A 23,848-nucleotide genomic window follows, 5' to 3' on the forward strand; every position below is an offset into this window, starting at 1 on the left:
CAGTTGATAAATAAACAAGCCCATTGGAAACAGAAGTGAAAGTAGAATCGCAAAGGTTGATATTTATAGATAAACAACACTGTGATAAACATTTGAGAGTAAGATAACAATGACCTTCTTCACAATAATTCAAACTTTTAAAAACGACATCAAATAATTACAGATACTTACAGCGGTTGAGGTTGGTTCACAAAAAGGGGGGATTGTTTTTAATGTTGACATACGTTTGTTTCCCCTAATAGGAGCTTCCCTGGAAACTTTTATTAACATTTTATAATGCCTGTTTCTTGTGAAACAAATATTCTTTACCCTTTATTCAGTAAGCATAGGTGAATACAGGGGGTGATGGGGCCACCCCCCCCTTTTTGTTGGCAAAATTTGGTTGATTATACTCACTGAAGCATGACTGGAGCTTGGCCCCCTCCTTCTCAGGATAGTCAGTCACGGCTCCCCTAAAGAAATTTCTGGATCCACCACTGCAGTCAAGGAACATAAATATTCTATGTATTTCTTCCACAATTACTTATTTATTGCTCTTTTAATCTAAGAAAATATTAAAACTATGATCAAGAAAATCATATATACATGTATAATATATATCGTTTCCTATAAGATTAAATATATTACATACTCTATGTAGAATACTGGCCAGGTGTTACTGGTAATAAAAGTAGAGTTGTACGTTACGGTAACCGTTAAAAGCTGTGGATCAAGTTACCATGGTTACAAAAGTTGAGTAACCAGAGTTAAATTATTTTAAAAATATTTTAGTTTGCATGAAGAATGCATACATTACAAAAGTTGATTTGCTAGTTTAGAAAGTCTTGTAGATAGTTAATGAAATCAAGTCGTGAGTTATAAAAGTTGAGTTGCAATAAACATGATAAATTACAAAAATCAAGTTGTAAGTCAAAAAAGTTGAGTTGTAACTTAAGTTTACTGGAGGTTGCTTATATTCAGCTTTGAACCTTAGCTTCTCATTTCTAAATTAAGGTGGTACCCAACACTTTAACTAAAATTAATTTGGCTCGTTTAATTTTCTTAAAATTTTGACAAAGTATTTACTTAGACCCTTTTACAAAAATATAAGAATTTCAAAAAATTTGAACCAACCGTTTTATCAGAAAAATTACACTGGTTATATAGCAGTTTGACAAACACTACTTTTGATCATAGAGAAGCTTAATATTCCATTAACAACACAATGTAATTAAAACGTTTAGCTGATTTTACAGAGTTATCTCCCTGTAGTGTTAGGTACCACCTTAATGAACAAAGAATAGAAGAGCAGTGTGTTTTAAAAAGGTCATGTCAGAGTTCTGGAACATTGGCTACTATTCCCGAGAAATTAAAATTAAGTTCAGATGCAATACAAATCTGCATGGTTTAAGGATGCATATATACTTACAATGACTTAGGTGGAATTTAAAAATCCATAATATAGAATTGATACTATAACATGTATAAGTTAAGGATCAAAATCAGCTAAAAATATTGAGAGCTTATTATGCCTCGATCATTTATTTGAATGAATATTAAATAGATCCTGACAAACATATTTATCAACTTTTAATATTTTAGCAGACGGTGATGGCATGACAATAATGGAAGATTAGATATATGTTCAGATGAAAAGAGCTTATAACAAGCATGGATTGGAGAAATACAGAAGTAGAAGTTGATTTGCCAAATGGTGCATGTTATCAGGTGATGCATAGTATACATTGGCGGATCCACAGGGGGGTTCCAGGAGTTGGAACACACCCCCCCTATTTTTTTGGATGACCAATGCATTTGAATAAAAAGATATGATTGGAACCCTCCTTCCCCTTATCCTGGGTTGGGAGCCCCCCTTTTGAAAATTACTGGACCCCCAAGGATCAACCACTCTCTTAAATATATTTATAGCAATGGTTGATGCAAACTAAAAGCATACCCAGCATATGCTCAGCTTCTTAAAGTACAATTAATAACGCAGATTATTTACACAATTCTGTTTGACATGAATGAATTAAAAGCATTAATATACATGACTTTATATATACATATTATAAACATATTACTGATCTTAGGAGTTATTTCCCTTGCATCAGGTTTCTTCCCCTTTATTAGCTCATAATCAATTTACTCAAATGCAACATGATCAAATATTATTTTCACCTTTAAATTTACTTTTGATTGTTTTTATTTTTTTTACATGTAGCCCCTTGTTTGGACCACATTGTTCTACTTTCCTTGAGTTTAACACAGGTACTGGCAGAAGGAAGTAACAAATACTTTCAGAATACTGTATTTAAAGCAACAACTTTTGGCGAACAATTCATTTTCACAACTTTCACGAGTAGAAGAATATTGTGACTCATATATAAATTTAAATTGCAGCAAACATAAAAAAGTGAATCTTAACTTGTTATGCTTTAATTTTGTAACATCAAGAAAATAGGAGCTAGAATCACAAAATTGAATACTGTGGATTCATTATTATTCGTTGAATACCAATTTTTGGGGATTTCGTGGGCACAGTCAGACCACGAAATTAAATATTCAACGAATGATAATTTTTCTATAGGTTTGTATGCAGACTTCAGCAAAACCACGAAATTAAATATCCATGAATATTCAAGTTTTTCTTAATCCACGAAAATTGGAACCCATGAAAATAAATGAATCCATAGTAGCTGCAATTAGCTTGATTAAGTCCATCTATAACATGTATAAAGGAAAAAATAATTGAAATACTAGATTAATTGCATGACTGAGAAATAATTTGGCTAACTGTAACAGTATTACTATTTCTTAATCCTACATATTAAAGTTTAGAATATTTAACTGAAAGGGAATAGTCAAATGATGGCCCAATTATTCTATCCATAGAAAATATAACAATGACTCCAAAAACTCACCAAGCACAAAGAAAATTGTGTGGTAAATATAAGGGGAGATAATTCAAACCTTGAATTGAAAATTTTATATCTTACAAATACACAAGTACTAAATATACTTATATATATATATATATATATATATATAAGTTTTACTTCTGAATGACATTTACACATCAGTATGAAATACTATACATATTTTAATCTTAATCATTGTCATTTCATTTTTAGTTCATAATATTACAAATGTACTAATTTATTAATGGCAAACATTGATATTTTAGGCTTCAATAAAAGACATTACAGAATCTGGAATACTTGTTGTTTTCAAAGATGAGTAAGTACATGAAAACATAAATCTTAAGGTGGTACCAAACACCTGGATTAAGATTAATTTGGTTCGTTTAATTTTCATAAAATTTTGACAAAATATTTACTGTGACCCTTTGACAAAAATATGAAAATTAAACAAAAAAAGGATCCACACACGATATCTGAAATTTTTCATTGGATATATAGCAGGTTGAAAAACACTACTTTTGATCATTTAGAAGCTTAATATTTCATTTTAACAACAGAATGTCATTAAATTCAGCAGATTTTTACAGAGTTATCTCCCTGTAGTATTATGTACCATCTTAAAGAGATTTTCAAATGAATGAAATGAGAACAAAACTTTATATCTGGTTCATTGATCTGTAAGAAACAGTTGAATTGAGACAACCATATGTGAGAATTAAGAATTTTGGATTTTTTTATATTTAGCACAATTTCTCCATCTATATAATTCATCAAGTAGTTCTACTCATTTGATCTTAAATACTGTATGTATAGGAACATTGGCAAGTGGATTCAATATAAAATCACTCTATGATGAATTTTTCATTCATTGAAGGTGATAGTTTAATTACAAATATTAATTGATAGTGAATCACAGGTAATCAAAGACCAGCAAGAGCAACTTATACACAAACACCTTTTTTTTATTCATGTTTATTGCAATCGTAATTTCGATTTTTCAGCTTGAAGCCAGAAACCAGTATAAAATTTGAAAAAGTAAGACTGCTTTCACATCAAGATCAAGAGAGCTTTGATTTTAAACAAGGGGACATAATTCAGGTTTGTTTATATGATGTCAAAAAATAAAACAAAAAATGAGAGTAAAACTTTATAGTTTCCACTTAGACAGAAGGTATAGACATTTTAATTGAAATTTTCATGATTTTGGAATTGAATTACTTTTTACTTTGAAAGTATTTTTTTCAAAATATTCACTTGTGTTCACGATTATGTAATCATACTGTATGAATGAAAGGAGAAAATTAATAATAAACATCCATATCGTCAAAAGATAGTAGGAAGCACAATGACAGACCAGTGTCCACATCCAAAGATGACCATGCAGTATGGGTCAACCTCATTAAAAAGTGACTTATCCAATTCCTAAATGAACTTAACTTCTGACATTAATTTAAAAAATTAACCACTGAAAAGTTCCTAACTTCAGACAGGCTTATATTTTTTAGTATACTAATTTGGTCTCTGGCGGAGATGCGTATCATTGGCAATCATGCCACATCTTCTTATTTTTATATTGATTTTTGTTTAAATTCTTTGAAAGTTGCTTGCATAAATTCCCCATTATAAAGATCTTGTACATGAAAATACACCAGCACAATTACACATAAATTAGACAGATATTATGTGAGAAAATCTGTATAATACTGGAGTTTTCTCACAAGATATAGGTTAAGTATGTAAAATGACTATAAATTAAAGAATTTGCAGTGTTTTACCTCCTAAATAAGCCCTATAAACTTTTAAAGACAGATCTCTGGTTTTCCTAGTGTAAGATTCAGAGAGGTTTTCTGCTCTTTTGTTGGGTTGTTGTCTCTTTGACATTTTCCCCATATTTTCATTCTCAATTTTATTTATTTATTGTTTTTATTATAGGTTTATTCAAAGGCTGATGAAGATCACATCGAAGGATGGTGGAAAGCTAAGATTCAAGTTTTAAAGGGAGATAACTATTTTATAGAATATGTAGACAGGGACAGTATGGATTTAGTGAAGAAGGATAACATTCGACCAGTAAATCAGGGGTTTGTACTAGATCACATCAATTATATAAAAAAATATCAAAGAATTTGATTGAAAAAAATTGAGAAAAAGGTAAAATCACATTAAAAAATACTAAACTCCGATGAAAATTCAAAGCGGAAAGACCCTTATCAAATGGCAAAATCAAAAGCCAAAACACATCAAAAAGATGGATAACAACTGTCATATTGAGATTACATAAAATGAGAATTTGTGTCATTTGTTTTTTACCGTATTTTAATTTACAGTATTTCTCATTTTATTCAAGTAGTTTAGGAAAACATAACAATTAAAGTGTCTAATACTGAGGGGGGATAGGAGGGGTCTTGATCCCGAAATTCCGTACTTAAAAAAACGATATCCTGAGGTCCCGAATTTAAATAAAGCAAATCCCGACATCCCGAAATCCGAAAAAAAGGATTCCCGGATCCCAAAAGGGTCAATCCCGAAATCCCGAGCTTAAAAACACCCGATCCCGGAGTCCCGATAAAGGTCCTATCCCCCTCAATACTTTCAAGCTGTAAAAACAAAACTCAGTAACCATGGTAACCCTAACTAAAAATAATATTTATAAGAAATAAAACTTATCTAGAATTTTATTTTGCCTTTCTGATTGAGTTGAAGGATTGTATTTGTTTTGGCTCACTTGAGTAAGAACTCAGAAAAATAAAATCCTTCAGTGATTATCTTATATGTATTTTCAAATAGCACTATGCAATTTGAAATAGAACAGTTTTGCTAAAATTATAGCATTTGATTTAGTGCCATAGCATTATAACGCTATTATGCCAGTTTGGAAAAACCACTGTCATAAGTATAAAGACGGACAACAATTGAAAGAAGATTCAAACTATGTGAGAAGAACTCATTGGGTAACAAAGTCCTTTCTTAAAAAATGCCAAAATCAGGAGGAAATTCTTTTTTTTATAGGCATTTCTGTTTCATTATCATTTTCCTAAGTTTAAAAATTTCCAAAGAAGTGTATCACAATTTCTTATGTTTGTTTTTGGGATACGATTGCTTTCAAGCAATCTGTAGACTTATACCGGTGGCTCAGAGCAATTTCCCTCACGTCAATCGTTTTATTCTAAACATTAAGGAACATCTCAGATTCTTATGATTGTCTTGCTTTAAAAGGTAAAAACAAACAACGGATTGAATTTAATCAACTTTCCTATAATGTTCTTTTCATAATCTTCATGTTTGATAATTGCCTTGACTTCGATGCGTGTTTTTAACAACACGGAAAATCAAAATTAAGCAGTATTTATATTTAGTGTAGTTATAAATCTAGAAACACGTCAGAGGGAATTCCCAGTTTTGATTGCAAGAGTTCTCTGAATACCGATAAATCTATTTCTGTCATATAAGAACTGAAGTGGAGTTTTTCTTATATGTTACTGTTATGAAACTGATATTGTACTTCCATAAAGAAATTGAGAACCATCTAGGTCGTTTAATAAGCATTTGGAATATATCTTGCCACAGGGTTTGATTTGGAAATTATGCGCATGCATATAGTTTTCTTGACTTTAAGGGGTTTTAGATTGAATGGTTGCTCTGGATTCCCCACTCAATTAATTAATTTATAACTCATGGGATCTTTTCTATGTATGTCTGCTATTGAGGGTTATTGTTGTTGCATAATTTTAAATCCTATGCATCATTTAGATTAAAATAAATATATTCCACATCGTTGAACACCCCTTCAGGCGAAATGGAGTCTTCCATATTGTCGTTTCGAGTTGTCTCCCTTCCGGCAGTAACTTCCGTGAATTCTGAATATAAACAAGATGTCGAGTATTAGCTCGTTCTGTCAATAAAAATCGTATTATATTAAAAAGGAGTGCAATTTAAACCGATAAATGTGTACGGAAAGGAGCCATGATGACTGACCCAAAGGAAATTAAATATTTAAAGAGTTAGGAATGGGGTTCCTCCTAGAATTAACGTAGGGAAAAAGGTGATAAGATACGAATTGAAATCTACATCTACATCTACATCATACGACGATCCATCAGCACATTGATGACTATACGTCGGTGCATCGCTAACAGACACTTAATAAAATATAATAACCAATAAGTGAAATAAAATACCTTATCTGACATCTCTCACTCTGAGTCAGTCAGTGACTGCTGTGGAAAGTAAACTTGGTATTGACAGTACAAAAATAAAACACAATAGACCTAATTACATTGTTCATACACTTTTATCCGGGTTTGGCTATTTTGTAACTATTTTACATGTCTGTTTGTCATTTGAATTAGTTTTGAAAATAATATTATCCAGCTACATGCATACATGTGTCAATGAAACAATGGCAATCGTATCCCTCAGAGCAATCTGCTCTTTGATTAGGTATTCTTTTAATTAAATGTCTTTTTAGTGATTTCAAAATATTTCTTTTTTAGTGATTGTTTTAGAAAGCTTGTAGTAAAAGTACCAAAAAATCTCAAAGCCATGTAAGTTTATTTAAAGATTTGATTCATCAATTCACAAAATTGTTATTACAATTATGTGTAATACCAGATCTAGAGTTGACTTGGAGTTTGAAAATGTATTTTGGTAGGGTAACATTAGATTCCCCTTCTGCAATCATGACCTTTTGAACTAAAATTTTTTAAATAAAGATCTTCATGTCTATTTGATAGAAAACACAGTATGTAAGTAAGTAAGTAATGACTTTATTTAAAGAGGGTGACTCAATTCGCTTTCGCTAATCTACCTGTAGGCCCTCACAAAGAACAAACAGTACAAATATTACAAAGCTTACACTTTCTAACATATTATATAAATGCACTATTCATGCTAACTATATGTGATAATTTCTCTTAAGTGTTGTTTTTATTATGCATGTTAATATTTGCCAGATGACATTTATCATTTATTAATAAATCTATTTTTTATAAACTTGTATTTTCAACTTCCTGAACACATCTGCTGCACATATTTTAAAAATAGTTGCCTTGGAGATATAAAATTATAATTACACACCATATTATTGTATGAATGAAATCTTCAACTTGAATACTTAATTGCCTTTTAAAAGAATTTTTTACACTTTAATGCAATTTTTCTGCCATTTAACTAAAAGATAAAATTACACAAGTGTCTGCAAAATGTTGTCTGACAATTTAAATGTTTGACATCATAATTTAAAAGCAATTGTTGTTTGACGCCAGAAGATTATTTAGGGGACAGATTTAGGGTCATTTATTGACAAATTTTAGCTTAATAGCAAAACTGTATATATACGTCTAAATATGTCTATACTAAATAAACATACTATCTCTGAAAATTTTCAAGGATTGTTTTTGACACTTGATTAATGATTTAGTAGTTGTGAAGAGGATGGAATACATTCAGAGTTCATCAAACATTCAGGTGTACTTGCAGTAATATACAGTCCGATATCATCATCTTTGATTTTTGTAGTAAGTTTAATGTAAACAAGCCTATTGAAAACATTCAGTTGCCTCATTGGCATTCATACCCCATCTTCTTATATTTACACTAGATATGCAGATTTTTTTCAATACTATCTCTGTCATAAACATTGTTTAAACCATTTGATACGGTATAGTTAATTTTTCCTCAGGAACTACATATCAGAGCTTGTTGAAAGTTTCATGTGCATGAGCATGCTATACTATTTCATTGTGTTTTTGTATATATCAGGTGCACTAAGGTGGTACCCAACACCTTCACTAAAATTAATTTGACTCGTTTAATTTTCATAAAATTTTGACAAATTATTTACTTTGACCCTTTGACAAAAATATAAAAATTTCAAAAAATTTGAACCAACCGTTTTATTAGAAAAAATACATTGGTTATATAGCAGTTTGACAAACGCTAATTTTGATCATTGAGAAGCTTAATATCCCTTTAACAACGTAACGTAATTAAAACGTTTAGCTGATTTTACAGAGTTATCTCCCTGTAGTGTTAGGTACCATCATAATTTTCATTTCTTGATATTTACATATATTTTATCCATTTTTGAAGTATTTCTATCATTTTGCTAAGGCACTGTGAATCTTGAGTATCAATCTTCAACATGTGTTTATATAATTAACAGGCTATTATTTGAAAATGGAATTATTTTTAATTATGGAATTTTCCAAAATTCTTGTGCTTGAAATTTTTAATAAATTTATATACCTTCATATATGTATTGTTAATTTCTACTACATTTGTTCATTGGTAACGAGTTGTCTCATTGGCATAAATTCTACATCTCTAATTATCATATTATAAATTTTAATATTTTGATTAGTCTACAAGTGAAGATTTGAACAAGAAGGCTGAACTTCTAACAGATTTACATGTGAAAGCACTGAAAGAAAAATTAAGACAGAGACAATATCTGGTAAGTTCTATAAAAATAGTCTGTTAAATAGTAAACATGAATATTTTCTCAGGTTGTCAGTTTTGGGATATCAATGGATAAACTTTTCATACATGTTTAAATTTAATCATCAAATTCTTAATGTGTGCCTTTCACATAAATATTATTGATTTATATAAGCTATTACCACTAAGGATTTTTTCCTGCATTTTACAATATCGACAAGGACAGACTTGTTCAATGCATGTAGGATAACTTTTACAGTAAAATTGGAAATGCACATTTTTTTTATTGTTTTTACAGGATAAGAAGAAGCATACAGAAACTTTCATGGTCTCATCAGATTTAATGGGATTTGCCATCGGTACCAAAGGTGCTAACATCAAGAAAGCTGAACATATGAAAGGCATTGGGTCTGTAATTAAAGTGGAATGTGATGACGGATATCGTTTTAAAATTAGTGGTGAGGTAAAGTTTGTTGTTTTTGGCGAATATCTATCATACTAAGATAATGAGGTCCAATTTTTCAGCTGTCATGGGGTAAAAACGACAAATCAAAAAATTTGACTTTATATATATCTAATATAGGACAATGGTATAGATTAAAAATTACACCACTCCAGACCCTTTTTTTTCCACATAATTAATATTGCCAATAATTAACAAGTTCCGAATTGAATCTGAAGCCGATACCAATAGTATATTCACCTGTTACCTATTACCTTATCTGTACATTCACCCTCTGACAGGCGCACCACCAAACGGTGTATTTAGAATTTTGCTACCGGTATATACACGGGTCATAATCACAGGGTTGACACTACTAAATTCAATCATTGTCAAATTGTTCCCTATTGTAGTATTTTAATCAGTAAGACTTTCTAAGATAACAATACGAATACTAAAAATCTGACCTTAAAATAAGGCATATAGGTACAGTTTTCAATTTGTTAGCAGGACATGACGTAAAACAGCGAATCAAAGAATTCAACTTTATTTATAACTAATATAGGACAATGCTGTTGATTAAAAAATATGCCATTCCAGGACCTTTTTTTCCCAAATAATTAATATTACCAATAATTGATAAGTTCCATGTCGACTGGTTCAAACAGAAAGATTTGAAAGCAGAGAAAACTGTGTATCTTATGATCGGCAGGACTTTATCAGATGACAATACCAATACTAAAATAAGGCTTACGCATAGTTATATACTTTAATTAGTTCAGTCACTGACCCCCTATATCAATGTTGTGTTCTAGTCTTTATTTAATTTGGGGATCTTTATAAAATTAGGCTTTGAATTTAACCCAGTCAGTAAGATTGTGCCCCTAAAATCACTTTCAAGTATAAATAATAATGGATGGTAAGCTACAGCACTGAAATTATTCAAGTGTTCCTGTACAAAGTAAAGAGGGCCTATTGGTGTACCCGCTGCATGTATGCTTGTGACCTCATCCATGTGTTTTTGCTTGATTAACCATTTTGACAGTCACTTCTACGAAAAAGACTGAATTACAGTTTGTATGTAGATTAATCTTTGTAAGTCTGGAAGTGGGTCATATAAAGAAAGGCAACAGTAGTATATCGCTGTTCAAAAGTCATAAAAGATAAAAGAGAAAACAAATGAAAGTTACAAACTAACACCAAAGGAAACACATCAAATATTAGTGGAAAACATGAACACTACAGGAACACTGAAGTGTAAAATATAATGGACATAAGATACAGAAGCGGTCTTTTGTTAATTTTCACTAATTGGCACATCAAAATATACCTACTTGACTTATCTTTCAAGATACTGTACTTCTGTTATGTTTAGGTCTTTTTTTGTTATTGAAAACGCAAATACTCATTATTCAATACTTTGATGAAAAATATAGCTGAACTTTCAAAATGAGAGCGATATATTCTCTCATCTTTATGTAAATTGTTTCTTTGTTAATACTAATCAATCTTGCACTTTCATTCCTCCTTTAACAGCTGCAACATAAATTACAAACAGTTATTTGTGAATTTATAGAATGGGCTGATTAATTGAAGGGCATTAAAAAATCAAATGCAGATTGATGAAGAAAGACAAAGTTGAAATTTATACCTTTGAAGTCCATCTCATTTATATTATTAACAAGAGAAGGGGTTAACTTTCACTTTCATTCCAAGAACACATACTCGTACTCCTGTACAAAGTAAAGAGGGACTATTGATGTACCCTCTGTATGTTTTCCTGTGACCTCATCGTTGTTTTCTGCCTGATCATGATTAGCCATATTCAGTCAGTTCTAAGAAAAAGACTAATAACAGATATTTAATTTTGTATGTAAATTAATCTTTTTAAGTCTGACAGTGGGTTATATAAAGAAAGGCAACAGTAGTATATTGCTGTTCAAAAGTCAAAAAAGAAAATAAATCTAGGTTACAAACTAAAACAATATGGGTTTCACACTAAAATATCAATACAGAAATTTGAATTGTCTTTTGCTTTGATTTTAGTCTCCAGAAGCAGTTAAAAAAGCTAGATTTTTGTTGGAGTTCAAGAAAGAGCCAATTACAGTACCTCACCATTTTGTAGGTTAGTTGTTCTAAATGAAAACGGATTTTCAAGACCACTATTTTTTGCTGTTGTATTGTCAACGTATATTTGTTCCGCCTTACAGAAGTTCCAATGGAAACTTTGTTATAAACAATATCATAATTTTATGGTTGTAAAAATAATAACTCTGAACATATTTTTAGTATGACTTTTTCCAGACTACATGAAAAATATGATTAGGTCAATGCCTGCATACCCCAATAAAACTACAAAATAGAGCCCTACGGTTAAAAACAAAACTGACAATATCATGGCAAAAATTGTAGACCAGAATGTAGTTTTACAATTGAGACATATTTGCAGTCATGTGTAAAACAAATGAGCCATTCAATTTTTTGGTATAGATCCAATATTATATTACCTTGTCTCTTAGATATGTTCATCATTAGAGCCTAAAATTACTTTCATTATACAAATACATGAAGAAAAGTTTTTGTTTTTCTTTTGTTTTTTGCTTCTTTTTTATGTAGGGGGAGTGCTAGGAGAGAAAAGAAAACGTAGTTCAACTCCCAATGTTATAAAAAAAAGACAGTTTTTCAAAATGCAATGTATTACAATCATTTAAGAAGATATCTACCAATATATTAGCCAGTACAAGGCCAATTAAAATTAATTGATAGATTTTCATCCCCGCCCGCCCCTCTGAAATCTTCCCGCCCCGATTTTTTTTATTTTCCGGATTTTGTTCATTTCCGTTACCGGAAACCGTCGATATTTCGTTTCGTGTAAAACTTCCTGTTTCAAATTTCGATTTTGTATTTCTTAAGAGTATTTTAACTGGATGATTAAGTGATATATTCTGCTGATCTATGATGACAACATCATTTACCGAGAATAAACTAAAAGATTGATTACGAGAAAGGCGTGAAATATTCGCTGTGTCCAAGAACGCAAATCGCCGTACACTATGTCACAAATGACAAATGTTTGTGAGTAAAACACCTTGGATTTAGTTTATTTATACAATGACTTTGTGTCAAGAAATTTGGACTGAGAAAGAAACCCAAAAAGCGTCAGAATCGTGGAACACATTTGACTGGAATAAAGAAATTGACACAAGCATGGACTTTTTAGATTAATGACCGTATATTGAGTTCAGAAAATCGAAAAACATACCCATTTTTAATTTATTAATTTACAGCAAGCTCTTATAAATAAATTTAGCCATGCCTTTCGTTTTTTGTAAAAAAAAAACAGCAAACATCCTCTGTCCCTATACCCACGATAGAGTCGTTAACAAATCTGTTCTACATTGTAATTATATTTGCATCTTGCATATTAAGGACCAACCCTATTATTTCAACACTGTTTGAGTTTTCATTTTATTCTGTACTTATCGTACTCGTGTTGCATACCAATGGATTTGCTTCATTTTATTAGGACAACAAAACATAGCTTAGAAAGCAAAATATATTTCATGACGTAGGTAGTCCAACTGAAGAGACCATTTCCTCACATTTCTGCTGTTCACTATAAAATAGGTTTCTAAATCGGCAATTACATGTAGAACAGTGGTTGCCAATCAGAGATATATATTTACGAATTTGAAAAAGCGGCACCAGCATATGGAGTAAATGTGTTTCAATATTGATACGTTACTCTAGAGCTAGCTCAAAGTACATGTACACTGATTTTGTTGAACCAGGAATACTGCTTTCTCAAAAATTGCTAAGACAGGGCTATGAATCATCAAATTAAGGTCATCACTCAATTTTATGGTTTCCATCATGAGCTGATTGGCCATAATGACAAAAGTGTGTCAGAAATCATATCTCAGTGATATTCTTCCTCAGTCATAACAACCTTCCATCATTACCGAACTGAACAAAGAAATAACATGACGGGTGCCGTATACGGTGCAGGAAATGCTTGCCTTTCCGGAGCACCTGATTTCATTCCTGGTTTTTAGTGGAGTTTGTGTTGTTTCCTACTTGGTACTTGTAACTGTTGGTGTAAATGTCTTTTGGTTTTATGAGTCTTTGGTTACTCCTTGGTTTTGATTGTTATTGTCTTATACACGATACCTAATGGATGTATTTACATGATATAAGCTTATTATTACACTTGCATATATGATCAAATAACATGTGACAAGAAGGTTTCATATGAAATAAAATTTAAAAAATAAAATCCTCCCACCCGCCCCATTTTTTTCAAAAATTTGGATGAAAATCTACTAATTAATTTTAGTTGGCCCAATGGAAAAAAGTAAAATCACAAAAATACTAATCTCCAGGGAAAATTCAACATGAGATTCCATAATCAAATAGCAAAATCAAAAGCTGAAACACATCAAACAAATGGATAACATCTGCCAAAATTTATAACTTTTATACAGTGGTTTTTAGTATTCAGTTTACCTCGTATACTGGTTAAAATTGTTCCAAAAAAGTAAACAAGTATTCCATATCAAAGTAATGTTATATATTTTAGGACGTATAATTGGCAAAGCTGGGAAAGCAATAGATGAAATCATTGATAGATCAATGGTAATCAAAATTAACAGACGGAATAGACCAGATGTAAGCATTATTATTTATATTTATTTGTTATGAGGATCAAAGGCTGTTGTTTGTCTTAGGTGGGTTTTTTTTATGGCTAAAAATAAAAACAACAGCTTAAGTGTAAGCCAAGCAATAATCCGAACATGATCATCACAAATACATGGATTACAAATTTTTTTTGATTGAACTTATAACACTGATGATAAAACAAATAAATATATCCTTAAAATTCAAAACTGAGGATTGAAGGCTTAAATTACGCTTTCATTTCAAAGATCTGATATCCTGATAAAAAATAAGCCAAAAAATCAAGACTGCATAACTTACCATGTATAATAATTCAATTGTCAATATAAAAACCAAAATGATGTTTTAAATAGATGTTTACTATAACCTATATCATTGGTTGTAATTTGAACAATCAGCTGAATGAAGTTGAAGGCTGAAATAATTCTTTCATTTTATCACATATCCCTGATAGTTCTTATTATTAGATATAAAATAAATATCTTTATTTCTTGTAGGGTGTTGTCTTCAATATAATAGGTACACCAGAATCCGTAGAAAAGGCCAAAATTTTGCTGAATTTCAAGTTGGATGCTCTGAAGGTAAATAAATCAAAATAAATCATTTAGAGCTGTCTTGTAGCAAGTGTTCTCTATGAATATACAAAAATATGATACAATGCATTGGAAATAATATAGTGTACATTCTACTTCATGACACAGAATTACTAGGCAAACATAAAACAATAAACATCAAAGGAACACACAGTGCTCTTATTGCTGTTTTACATTTCAAAGTCATGACAAGGCGTATGATAGCCAGTGAAACTTGTGTACACATATCTCTGGAAAACGTGAAAGTTATAAACTTATTTTACATGTAAAAGTAATGTTTTAATTGAATCTGGAATATATTTTAATTCATGTAAGCTTGGTTCAGTACTTTTAAAACTAGTTTAACCAAAGCAAACATAGATGTACTTTATCATAAATATTGCCATTTGTTGTCTTAATCTATACCCAAGTTATTCTTTCATCATTAAGAAATCTGACAACAAGAGATCTATGACTGCTTCTGTTAAATGTATCATTAAATCAAATCAGACTGTTGTCAGGGTGGAGCTTTATTCCATATTATGTATATAATCTATGATACAGACCTTTGTTTATATGCCCAATTTTTATACCCCATTTATGGGCATTATGTTTTCTGGTCTGTGCGTCCATTCGTCCATTCGTCTGTTCCGCTTCAGGTTAAAGTTTTTGATTGAGGTAGTTTTTGATGAAGTTGAAGTCCAATCAACTTGAAACTTGATAAACATATTCCCTATGATATGATATTTCTAATTTTGAATTAGAGATTTTATCCCATTTGGCGGTCCACTGAACATAGAAAATGATAGTGTGGATGGGGCATCAGTGTACTTGGGACAAATTCTTGTTGCTGAATGCTTTATGTTGATCACTTGAAGTTTGGTTCCTGCTTAACTGATTATCAGCACAATTATGTTTTACTTTCTTTTTTTCAATGGCTTTTAATTTTTGGGGTTTTAATGGAATTCCAAAGAAATGTATGTAGTTTTCTTTTATTTTTTAGAAAACTTTCAGTAGCAGAACAGATGTTAAAGATACTGAAAGAAGTGAAGTATTGTCAGATGATGAAAACTCATCTGATTTTATTGGTGTTGAACAAACAGAGCAAATATTTAGTCAACAGGACCCACCACATAGAGGCAGAGGAAATAGAGCAGAAAGAGCCGGCAGGGGAGGGAGAGGGAGTAGATTAAGAGGAGGTCAAAGGGGAAGAAATAATCGCCAACAAGAAGAAAACACACACAATCAAAATGATATGAGATCAGATGTCATTCAGCAAGATGTTAACATAACTACTACTGTAAGAAATGATACATATGTTGAAATTGGTGATTCATTATCTCAAGAATCAGATTCTGGAGAGTCTTCATCTTTTTCTATCAAAAGTGAAAAGCACAATCCAATTCGTGGAAAACCAAATAGAGGTAGATGGAATGGAAACAGAGCAGGAAGAAGAGGCAGGGGAGGGAGATTAGGTAGGTTTAGTGCTGGTCATAGGGGGAGGAATAATCACCAACAAGTGGAGAGCACACAAAATCACAATAGATCAAATGTCACTCAGGAAGATGCTAAACCTATTGACAGAAATGATGAATATGTATGTTATTCTTTACCCCAAGAGTTGTCTTCAGATTCTGAGGAGTCAGCAGAGGAAAAAGATTCTTCTGCTTTCATTGATAGTAAACAGCAAAATCCTAATCACAGGCAACCAAATAGAGGCAGATTCAATGGTAATAGAACAAGAAGAGGAGGTAGAGAAAGGCCTAATATTGGAGGGTATCAACAACATGAGGGTCAAAGCCCAAGTCTGTCTTGTGTAAATCAAGAAAACAAGGATGCTTTGAGAAAATATGATGATTTAATTGCAGGAACTTCTCAATCTAAACAAATAGAGGTAGATGATAATGTTAGAAGTATTGCTTTTGAACAAAGTAGTGGTGGGGTGAGACATAAAGATACTAGGAATAATCCTAGAGCCAAAGATACTAGAACAAGTTCAGACGAAGCTTCTTTTCCAAAAATTAAAGAAGTTGGGACCAATAGAAGGCATCAAGCTCAAGTTGTTAAAATTCAAGATTCTGATGATGAACTGATACAACCGAATGATGGCAGTCTTTCTCAATCTTCTGGAAACTCTGTTACACAGTCTTTGAAAATAGGTCATGAACAAATGATGGGACGTTCTAATTGTACAGTCAGAGGAAGTGGTGAAAGAAATACAACAGGAAGTAGGATTAGTGGAGGATTAAGACATAGACATCATTATCATCAACAGAAACATCAAATGACAGATGATTCAGATGAGAATACAAATTCAGATGTAGAAATAATTGAATATGAATACATCAGCTTATCCAGTGGTTGTAATGACAAGTTTTCAACTAGTGAAGATGTTACAAAATCATTAGCAAAATTTAATGCCTTACTAGAGGATAAACCAAAACCTAAAATTCAGATAGAAAGTAAGGCAATGAAAGAGAAGCGACTTAAAGAAGAAGCACTAGATAAAATAAATGAAATGGAGATTCTCAAAAGCCTAGTTCAAAGATTTGTAGGTGGTTGTAGCTTTGGTAGTTTTGGTTGTATAGCTTATGCATTATTTCCTGGCGGTGACGGAATGAAGGAATGGTTTAATACAAGGTCAACAAAATTTCATATTTACAGAGATGGCCAAGAAATTGTCTACATTGCTCCTTTTTACAAGGACCTGAATATATGCAAGCATTTTTTCAATCCCTCAAAACCAACATTTTGTGACAATCAGAACTGTAATTACTTCCATGTATGCAGAAATTTTGTGAGAGGGAATTGTAGAAGACATCATTGCTGCTTTCTTCATGACTTTGATTCGGCTCAGAATGTTAGAATCAAAGAAAAATATGGACTTGAAGATTTTACAGACTCTGAAATAATTGTCTTACTGAACTGGAAATTTCCAAGATTATGCCCTCATTATATATATGAACAAGGTGGATGTAAGGAAACTGATAATAAAGAGGAAGAATGTCCATATCTACATTATTGTAAAAATTATTTCTTTGGGAAATGTGAAAGGGGGGATGGTTGTAGGTATAACCACTCATTTTCAGACTCCCATAATAAATGGGTGTTAAGATCTTGTCATCTAGCCAATCAGAATGAAGATGCGTTGAAAAGAATGATTTATGTGCCTCCTAATTTAGAGAACCACAAGGAACAGGTAGATACAGAAGATTATTCATTTGATGACTCTTCAAGGGAAGAAAGCCTTAAATCTACAACTAATCAAAGTCAGAAAGATGAGAGAAGAAGGTTTAAACATCTTTCAACGTTCAAGTCTAGTGTAATTCAACCAACAATACAAGAAAAAATGGGGTTAAGATATACATTGTCCAGTGAATCTACAGTCACTGAGGATACTCCAGAATCAGATGATAGTCTACTGGCAGAGGCTGCTGGTAATAAACACATCTGTTTGGCATTGATGAAGAAAAATTGCCCAAGTTCTGTATGTACAGATTTACACTTACAGAATGGTGTTCCATACTTATGGCAGGTAAAGATAGATGGAGAATGGGTGTCATTTCTACCAAAGGACAACTTTAAAATTGAAAATGCCTATTGCTCACTTGAACAGAATGTACAGATTAAGGTTAGTCCTTGATATGCCTTAGAGACTTTTATTGTACTAATGCAGTTGTATTAACTACTTTATATAGATATAAGATGTGGTATGTCAGTGCCAATGAGAAAATACTCCATCCAAGTCACAATTTGTAACAAGTAAACCATTGCAGGTCAAAGTACAGTCTTCAAAATGGATCCATTACTTCATGTATAAATTTGACATTCTGAAATTACATTTATCATGTATTAGCATAGACATTTTTCTTTGTGCATGTAACTCAGTTAATTAGCTGATCACTTAATCATTCTGCCATACTTACCATGAAAACATGCACAGTACTGTGGATTCATCTATTTTCATGGGTACCAATTTTCATTGATTGAAGAAAACTTAAAATTGAGAATGGAAATGGGGAATGTGTCAAAGAGACAACAACCCGACCATAGAGAAGACAACAGCAGAAGGTCATTAACAGGTCTTCAATGCAGCGAGAAATTCCTGCACGCGGAGGCGTCCTTCAGCTGGCCCCTAAACAAAACATTTGTATATGTGTGGATATGTAATGTCGTGGTTTTGGAATAGTCTGCATACATTCCTTTTGAAAATTTGTATTTCCTAGAACATTTAAATTTGTGGTTCCCTTGTACCAACCAAATCCAGGAAAACTGTTTTCCAATTAATATTAATGAATCCACAATAGTATGGAATCACTTAGCGGTTTGATTTGTCTCTACCTTTTATATTCTTTTTTATAAAATGATAAATCAATTTTCATCAAAATTCAGTCTTTACATTATTTCAGGGTTTGCGTGTTACTTGATTTTTAGTGTAGCAGCTCTTTCATTGCTATCCGATTTTTTTATAAATCAATTGTAGATTGCAACTAAATTGATTAGTTTGTAATTCAATTTTTTAATCTTCACAGGATATTGTCTATTCTGGAAACATATGTACAGTTCATATTAGCTTTGAGATTGTAGATGAAGATATGTATGGGATTGTATTTGATGCTAGTGGTAGTAGTTCTAATAGGGTTATTGTTAGACGCCTTAGTACTCCATCATTTGGCGAGAGATATCTGGATGTAGATTGTTATCTGACACAATGGAGGTGGTACTGGAAAAATGACCATGGTTTATGGTTATGTTATGATACAGTAAGTAAAAACACCCTACCCAAAAATAGATCTGATCTGGTGGAAAAATCTCAATTTTTAATTCCATCTTTGATTAGACATTTAGGTTTTTCTGTAATGGAACAGTTAAGTTTGTATAAAGGGGGAAATGGGTAATACATTGATTGCTCTTTCTTTCCTCGACTATTTCTTGAGTTTTTAAATTATATTTTGAGCAGTATTCATTTATTGCTTCTACTCGGCCAATTAAAAATAAAATCTAGAACCCCCCATGTATCACATGTATATGGCACTCTGTCTGGTTCTTATAAAGAGCTGTACTCAAACAGTCAGCTGAATCATTCATGCTTTTCAGTCCTTTAAGAATTTAATTCAGTCAACTATTATATCTGTCTTTGTCAATCTACCAGTTAACACACCCCTGTTTGTGAAATTATTGCTCTTTTCATTCTGTCAAATCATATTCGAATCTGCATTAGACGGTTATTTGGACAAACCCTTCTTAGTCTTTGTGTAGTAAGTCTTGTTTGCACACTCTTTAATTATATTAAGATCAAATGTCAGAAGTCACAGTCATATATAGGAGATATAAAAACCATCAATTATACAATTTTGAAAGAAATCTATATTTTATTGATATGAAAATTTTAAGTATCTAGATTATAATTCATTAATTTTTACTCTTTTGAATTCTATATTACTAATATCTAAATTAATTCAAGTATTCGATATTGTAGGATTTACAGACTTACACATTGGAGGTCAAATTTCTAAAACAACAGAAGACATACTTATTTTCAAGAGAAAACTATAAACAAAAGTATCGTTTATCCTTCAACTCAATGGAACAGGTCAATTTGGAATATGGAACAACTAGAGTGCTTATTAGACGTCCATTATTTGTTTCCAAGGAAGATCTTCAGAAGAAAAATTAGTAAGTGTCAAATGTTCATACTGCAGCAAAAAGGAATTGCATAAAAAATTAGCAAAAGTAATAAATACATATTTTTTTATAAGGTCAAAGGTAATTTCTCTAGAAGACCAACCCATTCCTATCATTTTTTAAACAAATTTCCACTTAAAAAAACTACATAAATCGTACCTTAATAAGACATGTACACTTGTGTCATAAATTACAGATTTTTGTTTAAATATTTTAAAAAAGAACACATAAAAAAGGCTTTTCAGAGAATAAATGCGAAAAACCAACTTGCATTGTCTCAGTGATTACCCTTAATGCCAAAAATAATTCTGATGAAATATTAACACTTCTTTCAACCACTGATGTTGGCACCTGTCTTGGTACAGACACATGTAAATTAAGAGGTAAGAGGGGCGGGGTATTGTTTGAATTATCCTCCTTAAAACTGTGTTTACTTCAGAGAACAAAGTACAACGAAACCTTCTTTAAAAGTCACATTTATTTAGTGAAAAAATTGTCAAGTAACCCATTTATTGTTACAACTTAGTAATACCAATATATGCATGCATTTTGACCCTCAATTAAAATGCTACCTCTCTTTATGGTCAGTTTTCTATGAATCCTAGCTATATGTAATATAGGTCAACTTTATAAATGTATACAGATTTAAATGTTAGTTTTAAAGAATGGCCTGCAAATGAATTAGAATCATGATCATTTTCTTTTTCAGTCCAAAGAAAATTGTGAGTAAAGCAATTGAACTCTACGGTGAAGATTCTAAACCAGCACATTTTTATCCATGGGATCTTGCTAATGAGTTTGAATTGGTTGAAATAGTCTCTTCATTTACTAGTGAATATAATGATGTCCTGAGTTCATTCCAGAAGACTATGACTAAGGGAAAATATGAAGTCAGATCTATTTATAGAGTCCAGAGCAGGAAACTGTGGTCAGAGTTTGAAACGTAAGACTTTACAAAAAAATATGTTGAAGTTATTTCTGTGAGTATTGTCTATAACTATATTTCTGTGTGAATTTTTTATATTTATAAAGTTACATTAAAAAGGAAAATGTCTGTTTTCGGGTCTATTTTATTAATTCACTAGACATATAGAACTTTATTCTGGATCACAATTTTTAATCAAATGAAAAAATACTTTACAGAACGCATATATATTATATTCAGTTACATGTATGACTTTTTAAATATAATGAATTCTACCACAGTTGTGGTAGGGCTATAGAAATATGTTTTGCTTGTAATTTTGATGTTTTTCATGATAAGGCAATTACATCAAGAGAAAATGTCGAAGATATAAAAAAAACATCTACCTTCCTGATACATTTATAACCAAGAAAAGTTTAACAACTTTTATGCATTTTAATTTGTTTGCAGCAAAAAGAAACACATGCATGCTGATGCAGAAAAAGACAATCCAACATTTTCATCAATAGATGAAAGATCTCTGTTTCATGGCACAGATTCTCTAGACGTTTGCAGAGGCATATGCATAAACAATTTTGATTTTCGAAAAAGTGGTAAAAACGCAACAGTTTTTGGAGAGGGATCATATTTTGCAAGGGATGCAAGTTATAGTCATAGTTACACAAAAGCGTCCTCAGATTTTGGTGATAGATACATGTTCAGAGCCAAAGTGTTAGTTGGAAAATTTACACAAGGTAGTAGAACCTATCGCAGACCACCAGAAATACCAGGGCAGAGTCATAAACTGTATGATTCTTGTGTCGACCATCCAGTAGATCCAAACATTTTCGTCATTTTTGACAGGAGTCAAAGCTACCCAGAATACCTTATCAACTACAGAGAGAAGGATTATGGTCAAAGAAGTTCTTTGGGGACAACACATAGTTCAGTACCATCATATCCATTATCAACAGGAACTTCTCAGCACCCGATACATCAAAGAGTGCCTCCAGTAAGTTCTACCTACTCTTCCGGGAGGACCAGTTTAGGAGTGATACAAAAACCAGTACAATCAAGTATGCATTCAACAAGTTCTACTGCCTACTCTTCAGGAGGAACCAGTCTAGGAACTGCAACTAGATTCAATTCTAATTCTAATTCAGCATCAAACGTACCAAGTGGAAGGAGTTCAGGGACTTCACCAATATATAATCCGGTTTCTAATTCAGCATCAAGTATGGGGAATAGCTCAAGTTCATTTGGTAACCAACCATCTTCATCACAGAACTACTCAAACAATAGTAGAAAACAGGATAAAGATTGTGCTATCTTGTAATGATTTTATACCTTTCTTGAAACACTAACTTTGTGTTAATATTCTGATAGATTCAAGATCATGATGATTGTTTTAATAAGCTCAGTAGAATTATAAGTTATGATTTGATTGTCAAAGGTAGTTTATTTAAGTTCATTTGTAAAGTAATTTAAAATCATAAAATGAAAATATTTTAATCAACTGCAAGGTAACAAGTTATAAAATGGAAATAGTTAAGGTGTTTCTTTGGTTCATATGGCGGGACTCTGTACTTTTAAAGATCCTGCCAATGTGTTATTGTTGTAACATATGTCATTATGTTATTGTTCTATTAAAAAGTTGAAAATACTTTGAACGACAAAATTATTTTACTCGCGTAGGGGTATTAACCATATGTGGATTCTTTAAAATTCTAAAGAACTTCTGGATAATTTTAAATCTCTTAATTCTGAAATTAGTTCAAAAAAAGAGCCCTAAAAAGCATTATTCTTGGTTTTCACACAATAACTTTAGTATTAGTAAATAGAAATCAATGAAATTTAAACACAAGGTTTATGACCACATTAGGAAAGGTTGGATTGATTTTGGAAGTTGAGGTCCCAACAGTTAAGGAATAAGGGCCCAAAAAGGGGCCCAAATAAGCATTATTTTTGGTTTAGTATAACTTTAGTATAAGTAAATAGAAATCTGTGAAATTTAAGCACAAGGTTTATGACCATAAAAGGAAGGTTGGGTTTGATTTTAGGAGTTTTGGTCCCAACAGTTTAGGAATAAGGGGCCCAAAGGATCCAAAATTGAACTTTGTTTGATTTCATCAAAAATTGAATAATTGGGGTTCTTAGATATGCCGAATCTAACTGTGTATGTAGATTCTTAATTTTTGGTCCCGTTTTCAAATTGGTCTACATTAAA

At 31.6% G+C, this 23,848-nt stretch overlaps 1 protein-coding gene across 1 annotated transcript; it reads left to right on the plus strand.

Moving 5' to 3' along the window:
* The first annotated feature begins 22 nt into the window (after nt 1–22).
* LOC139501058 (uncharacterized) lies at nt 23–23,284 on the plus strand. The gene is made up of 17 exons (XM_071290024.1): nt 23–98; nt 1,582–1,707; nt 3,167–3,219; nt 3,905–4,001; nt 4,836–4,984; nt 7,397–7,447; nt 8,326–8,419; nt 9,265–9,357; nt 9,640–9,804; nt 11,830–11,908; nt 14,363–14,451; nt 14,958–15,041; nt 16,036–18,663; nt 19,565–19,795; nt 20,512–20,708; nt 21,427–21,660; nt 22,093–23,284. Exons 2-17 carry the CDS (start codon nt 1,651–1,653, stop codon nt 22,955–22,957), a joined length of 5,166 nt encoding a protein of 1,721 aa, XP_071146125.1. The 5' UTR covers nt 23–98; nt 1,582–1,650; the 3' UTR covers nt 22,958–23,284.
* Nucleotides 23,285–23,848: the final 564 nt, after the last annotated feature.

This window comes from Mytilus edulis, chromosome 13 (genome assembly GCF_963676685.1).
Source record: "Mytilus edulis chromosome 13, xbMytEdul2.2, whole genome shotgun sequence".
NCBI classification, from domain to species: domain Eukaryota; kingdom Metazoa; phylum Mollusca; class Bivalvia; order Mytilida; family Mytilidae; genus Mytilus; species Mytilus edulis.

Excerpts from the sequence above, each read along its gene's own strand:
- LOC139501058 (XM_071290024.1), top strand. The coding sequence starts at position 1,651 with ATGGATTGGAGAAATACAGAAGTAGAAGTTGATTTGCCAAATGGTGCA. Across the intron at positions 1,708-3,166 it reads CAAATGGTGCATGTTATCAG|GCTTCAATAAAAGACATTAC; the intron begins GTGATGCATAGT and ends TTGATATTTTAG. Across the intron at positions 15,042-16,035 it reads TCAAGTTGGATGCTCTGAAG|AAAACTTTCAGTAGCAGAAC; the intron begins GTAAATAAATCA and ends TTTATTTTTTAG.